Source organism: Acanthamoeba castellanii (assembly GCF_000313135.1).
Source record: "Acanthamoeba castellanii str. Neff unplaced genomic scaffold scf7180000084767, whole genome shotgun sequence".
NCBI lineage: Eukaryota > Discosea > Longamoebia > Acanthamoebidae > Acanthamoeba > Acanthamoeba castellanii.
Window position 1 is genome coordinate 11,010 of NW_004457650.1, and position 5,520 is coordinate 16,529.

Consider the following 5,520-nt stretch of genomic DNA (forward strand, 5'->3'; position numbering starts at 1 on the left):
CATCTTAGAGAGCGCCACACGTACTGTCCTCGGGGGTTTCTTCGAGGGCTGGACTGGGCTCCTTGTCCATTGTGGTGACGTTGGCCACATTCGCTTCACCCTTGAGATTGACGCCTGTTGTTCAAGGAACAAACCGCACGCACGCACGCACGCACGAAGTGGTGGAGAGTTGAGCGCTAGCAGCTTAGAGAGGGGCAAAGGTGTTTGCGCAAGTCGCGAAGCGTACCTGACTTGTCGGAGAGGGGGAACGCGTAGGCCATGAACATCAGGATGCGACCGGCAAAGACGAGGTCGTTCGTGCGGGAGAGCCGCTTACGGACCTCGGAGAGCGCTCGCAGGAGGGTATTGTTGGCGCGCGAATCCCCGATGATGGCCCGAGAGAGCTGATCGGCGCGATCCTCGAGCAGCGCAAAGAACTGCTGGCATTCCTCGATCGTATGGGACAGGAAGAAATCGCGCACCAACTCCAGCGGTGCCGCAGACTCGATCACCTTCTCGCGCCCAAGCCACAGCGCGATATCGATCAGCAACCCGACGTCTTCGTACTTGCGAGTTGTTGCGGCAGGCGTTCCCTCGACTTCCATCTTGCTACCGCCACCGCTACCCTCGCCCTTGTCGTGGCGTTGCTGACGATCATGCCACCCCCACAACGAGGAGAAAGGAGAGCGTGAGGAAATATCCTGGAGGACCCAGTCTGGGCCTCGCTGGAGACTCCCTGGCTCGAAACCCGCAAACAACAGCACAATGCACATGAACGGGGAGAGGGAGAAGGTGAGGAACGTACGCAGACTTCAGCGAGGACTACCTGGAGAGCGTAGTCGAGAATGTCCTTGACATCTTGGTCGGTCGTACTACTCGAAGACGCTCCGGCAGCCGCAGTTGTTGGGGCTGATGCAGACGCAGCGGCAGAGGGTTGTTCGGGCTTCTGCTTCTTGATGTGCAGTTCCTTCAGGTCGGCCAAGATGGCAGTTTTGGCCTTCTCGAGGTCATTCGAGGCATCCGCGCGACGCAGGCTTGTCTAATTTTGCGCCACACACCAATCAAGTTGAACAAAATCAAGTGAGCGCGAGGGGCCGATTCGACTGTATAAAAGCAGGCTCACCAACGTACCAGTAAGAAGCGTTTAGTCTGTTCGTAGTTCATCTTCGACCGACTGCGCTGTCGAGATGATGTGCGGCAATGGCGGGGAACAAGATTCTTTTCCTCCAGATATTCATTCATACTGTCATTTTCTTTTTTCTTTTTCTTCTACCGCCCGCAAGCCAAAACACACACTGATGGAACCGAGCGATGATTTTGTCGGGGAGGCCCAAGGCGAGATCACTTTTGGTGATGGGGGTACCTTAATCTTTAAACCGCAATGCTGTTCATATTACGTTCCCATTAAATATGTAATTATCACATTTACCGCCATTTCAGAGGATATGGAGGCAATGCTGAACCAGTTCATGGGCGAGGACAGCGGAATGCTGGGGAGCGCGGATGAAGGCGACGCCTCACTCCTCACGGCCGAACTTGCCGGGGCTGTGGATGGGGACAATGACCAACCGTCACCGCAGGCTCTCCTCCCAACCTTTGACATGCCCGAAGGCGATCGTGAAGACGATAATGACGAAGATGATGAAGATGAAGGAGAGGTGGAAGAGGAGGATTACGCTGGGGCCGGTGACGACAATGGTGGTGGTGGTGGTGGTGAAGAACTCAGCTTGTTGCCCGAGAGCGCGGAGCCAACGGCCGCCGAGGCCGGCGATCGAGGAGAGGAAGAGGGGGAGGAGGAGGAGGAGCAGGAACCAGCAGCAGGTGGCCAAGACGTCGTAGGTGGAGAGGAGGACATGGACCTGGAGAGGCCCGAAGGCGAGGGCGACGGCCTCGAGGAAGAAGAGCACACCAAGAACGAAAACGAAGAAAACGAAAAGGACGAGGCGGAGCGGTCGCGCGATGAGCAGGGGGAGGAGGAGGAGGAGGAAGGGCGCGAAGGCGAAGGCGGAGACACAACAGAGAAGCCGGAGGACGCCGGCGAAGGAGGAGAGGAGGAGGCAGAGCACGAGGAGCCGCGCGAGGAGCTGCCCAAGGTGCGCAAGTGGACCAAGAAGTGGGTGTCCGTCGGGCACCTCAAGCTCTACAAGTGGGTCCCGCGTACGGCCTCCCCTCCCCTCCCTCATCGCCTGCCTTTGACCAGGGTTCGCTCACCTGAAACGTTTACGCCTTTGCACTGTTGACTCTGTGCAGTGGACGGTAATCTGCCCAAGAAGCTGCCCGTGTTGGTGCAGCAGCCCGTGGGCAAGGTCAGCAAGAAAGAGCAGAAGGAGCTTGCCCGCACGCAGCGCCTGCTCAACGACAACGCTCCCATCACCCGAAGCGTCACCGCTGCCTTCAAAGAGAAGCACGTACGAGCTCTTCCGCCCCCGCCCCGCCCCGCACAGCACCGCCATTACTTCCGTGAAACAACCCTAACATGCCGTGCTTGCCAGCAAAAGGAACAGCAGCAACGGAGCAAGCGAGATGCGCGCCGCAAGACGTCTCCATCAGCATCGCGAAGCACCCGGAGCAGCTCGCGGCTTCGGTATCTCTCTCTTTCCTCGCGCCAGTCTGGCTGGCTGGTTGTGAGCGAGGGACCTTACCTTTCTCCCACTCCCTCCTACGCACGCCTCCACAACACAGAAACAAAGAAAACAAGGAAATCTTCTCACAGATATCCGAGGACAACATCATCACGCCGCAGCGCCTCACCGACGAAGCCCGCGGAAGGAAGCGCAAGGCCAGCTCTGAGGCCGCTGAGGCCGGCGGCGAGACCGATGCCGATATGCTCTCTGCCCCCGCACCGCCCGGTACCCGCCTTTCATTAGTCCCTTTCCACCTAGGATCTTCCATCCCGCGCTAATCATGATTACCACCTGTGCAGGCGGAGGTGGTTTGATCACGAACGACGTGCCACTGGCGCTGCCTGTGCCAGTTTCGCTGTCCCTCACACCAGCCGACGCAGCCAAAGAGCGACGCCTCTACTAGCAGTAGTGTGTGTGTACTTTTTGCAGCCAAGCAACATTTGTCTGAATGGCAGACTTGGCGATGAGACCCAGTGCGGTATGCATCCCGGCCACGTGCTTCACTTGGCGAGGACGAGCTGGAAGTAGAGCGCGAGGACCACGGTCAAGTTCTGGCGCGGAGCTACGTTGAACACGTGCTCGGTGAAGGCTGTGACTGTTTACGAGAAGAGAGAGAGAAGAGAAAGATATATGGGTTGTCGTCAGGTGAGAGTGGACAACCCCTATCTTACAGGTGAGATGCCTTGCACGTACTATTCATGTATCCGCCATTGATGCTGATGATATGGGGCGGACGAGACTCCACCTTGCGCATGGAGGAATTGTAGAAGAGCGCAGTGAGGTGAGTGACGCCGGGAACCAAGGGACCTGCATGTGACCATAACAGCATCAGCACGAGTGTGCCGAGGCACGCGTTGACACAGAGCACTCAAGCCTGGCCTACGTACGGATGAGGTTGCCCGGCTGGGAGTGCGGGTTGAACGTAGCTTGCGTGAGTGTATGCACTGTGTCAGCGATGGATTTGCTGTTATGGCCAACGCAACGTATCAGCCATCATCCACAATATATACATATATATATATATGTGGCCTCCAAGTGTCAGCAAGCAGGCAGTTTGGAGCATGGCGTACTGCAGGTTCGCATTACGAAGGTGGAATGTCGAGGTTTCTCCTCGCAGGAACGCCGCCGCTCCGTGGTGCACGTGGTACAGGATTTCGCGTTTCTGCTCGTGATCGTTAGTTGGGAGTAAACAATACATCAACGCTGGCCGGAGAATGATTTGACCAAATGCAGCAGTGAGACGTACACCGTCCGTGTGCTCGCGCTGGAACAGGTTGGCCTGGGGCGAGAACCGTATAACCGCCGGCGAGTTGCCGGTGAACAGGAACGTCGAACCTGAGGTTACCCCGATTCCGGGTCAGTTGAGAAGCTGCCCAGCCATCATGTAACGAACGAACGAGCGTGCACGCACCAGTGGTGGTCTGGAATTCCTCGAGCGAGGGCAGCGCGTTGGCCAGATGGAAGATCTCATTGTACGGCACGCCCAAACCCTGGTTGACGTAGTAGTCGGAGTTTGTGCGCACATGAGCGAAGGTTCTTGTTTGTTTGTTTGTTTCGCGGGGCGGGGGTGGTAGATTCGCACACATACCTTGAGCGAGAGGCGGGTCAGTCCTTGGCAGCTTCCAACAAATGTCGTGAGCGCTGGGATACCCACGCTGCCGCCGATCGACACCTGGCGCGCACGTTCCCCGTTCGCCGTGAGTACTACACCCTCTGCGCAGTAAAGCACCGCAGTGAGCGCGATAGAGAAGTTTACCTTGCGCATATCCGTGGGAATGTGTGCGAGGGCCGAGTCATCGGCTGACGTCTCCAGGAAGCTAAAGTCCCTCAATGCCACGCATGACCGGCAGACCGTTTCGATCACCTAATGACGGCCCCCACCTCCAAAAGATCAGAGAATGCACCAACCGGGCGCCCTGCGGGACAAAGGGGACACACTGCCGCGGCTTGCAACCAACCTCGGGGTCAACGGCCGGTATTCCGGCCAGGTGCAGCTGGCCGAGGGCCTGCCAGCGATCGGGTTCATCTTCAGCGGGCGTGAAGCAAGCCACAAGGGCGGCCTTGGACAGCAAAACAGCGCCGTCGAGGCACAAGGATTGAAGCGATTTCCTGTGTCGTCACGTGTACAAACCGAATCCTGCTAAGCACACCAATGACCATACAACTGCGGGGGACGTACGCATGGACAGACGTAGGCAGGAGATCGAGGAGTGCATCGCTGAGTTGGTCGCATCCGGACAAGTCGAGCGCGTGGAGTGGCGTCTTGTGGTCCTTGAGCCACTTGCAAGCCGACTCGCCCGTGAACCGCGGATTGTTGCTAATTCGCAGAGTGCACTCTAGGCGTGAGCGGCCCGCGGGTCAAATAGCAGCGCCAGACGGACGGGTACCGGAGTGTGACATCTGTGAGGGCGGGGCAATGGCAGAGGATGACGCACATGAGCGACTCCTCTCTCCCTTGCGGCTCCGTCTCTAAAACGGTCCAAGCCTTGACCGTTTCCTAGAAAGAGAGAGAGAGAGAGAGATGGTCAATCATCACCACCAGCACAACAACTCAACATCGACCGGCCAGACAGGTCCTGTCGTGCGAGATCGCCGAAGGATTCATCAGGGATGAACTTTCGTACCAGAAGCTTGCAGAGATACTGCTTCAAGAGCTCGCTGCGCTCCGCTATCAACCAGATGCAACCCATCCTCTGGGCTGCGTTGCCGTTGGAAAATGGAACGCCGTCAAAACCCTAGACCCCCCTCCCGTCTGTGGAGCAATGTAACGCGTGTGTGTGCACGCCACACACCCCGCAGAAGAGGTGGAGTGCTTACCCGTGTATTTGGCGTACCAGCCAACCTTGTTCACCGCATTCACGGTATCCACGAATATCGACAACGTCGTTTGCGCACTGCACCACAGAGGAAAAGAAGT

General features: G+C 57.6%; 3 protein-coding genes across 3 annotated transcripts in view; 1 reads left to right on the forward strand and 2 right to left on the reverse strand.

Moving 5' to 3' along the window:
• ACA1_249770 (uncharacterized protein) overlaps positions 1 to 1,143 on the reverse strand; it is a gene marked incomplete at both ends in the record, with an annotated part of 3,426 nt that extends 2,283 nt beyond the window's left edge. Inside the window, 4 exons of the mRNA XM_004352599.1 lie at positions 25 to 114; positions 227 to 626; positions 806 to 1,018; positions 1,111 to 1,143. Of these exons, the coding sequence (XP_004352651.1) occupies positions 25 to 114; positions 227 to 626; positions 806 to 1,018; positions 1,111 to 1,143 (736 nt within the window). The remainder of the gene's footprint in view (positions 1 to 24; positions 115 to 226; positions 627 to 805; positions 1,019 to 1,110) is intronic.
• A 281-nt stretch (positions 1,144 to 1,424) lies between these two features.
• ACA1_249880 (uncharacterized protein) lies at positions 1,425 to 3,006 on the forward strand (the record flags this gene model as incomplete). Its single annotated transcript, XM_004352600.1, has 5 exons — positions 1,425 to 2,136; positions 2,230 to 2,387; positions 2,472 to 2,563; positions 2,662 to 2,828; positions 2,903 to 3,006. The coding sequence occupies 5 exons, from the start codon at positions 1,425 to 1,427 to the stop codon at positions 3,004 to 3,006; spliced, it is 1,233 nt and encodes a 410-aa protein (XP_004352652.1).
• A 97-nt stretch (positions 3,007 to 3,103) lies between these two features.
• Positions 3,104 to 5,293, reverse strand: ACA1_249890 (uncharacterized protein; the record flags this gene model as incomplete). Its single annotated transcript, XM_004352601.1, has 11 exons — positions 3,104 to 3,198; positions 3,297 to 3,410; positions 3,491 to 3,567; positions 3,674 to 3,765; positions 3,850 to 3,938; positions 4,015 to 4,093; positions 4,360 to 4,467; positions 4,508 to 4,712; positions 4,783 to 4,920; positions 4,991 to 5,100; positions 5,228 to 5,293. 11 exons carry the CDS (start codon positions 5,291 to 5,293, stop codon positions 3,104 to 3,106), a joined length of 1,173 nt encoding a protein of 390 aa, XP_004352653.1.
• Between the last annotated feature and the right edge of the window lie 227 nt (positions 5,294 to 5,520).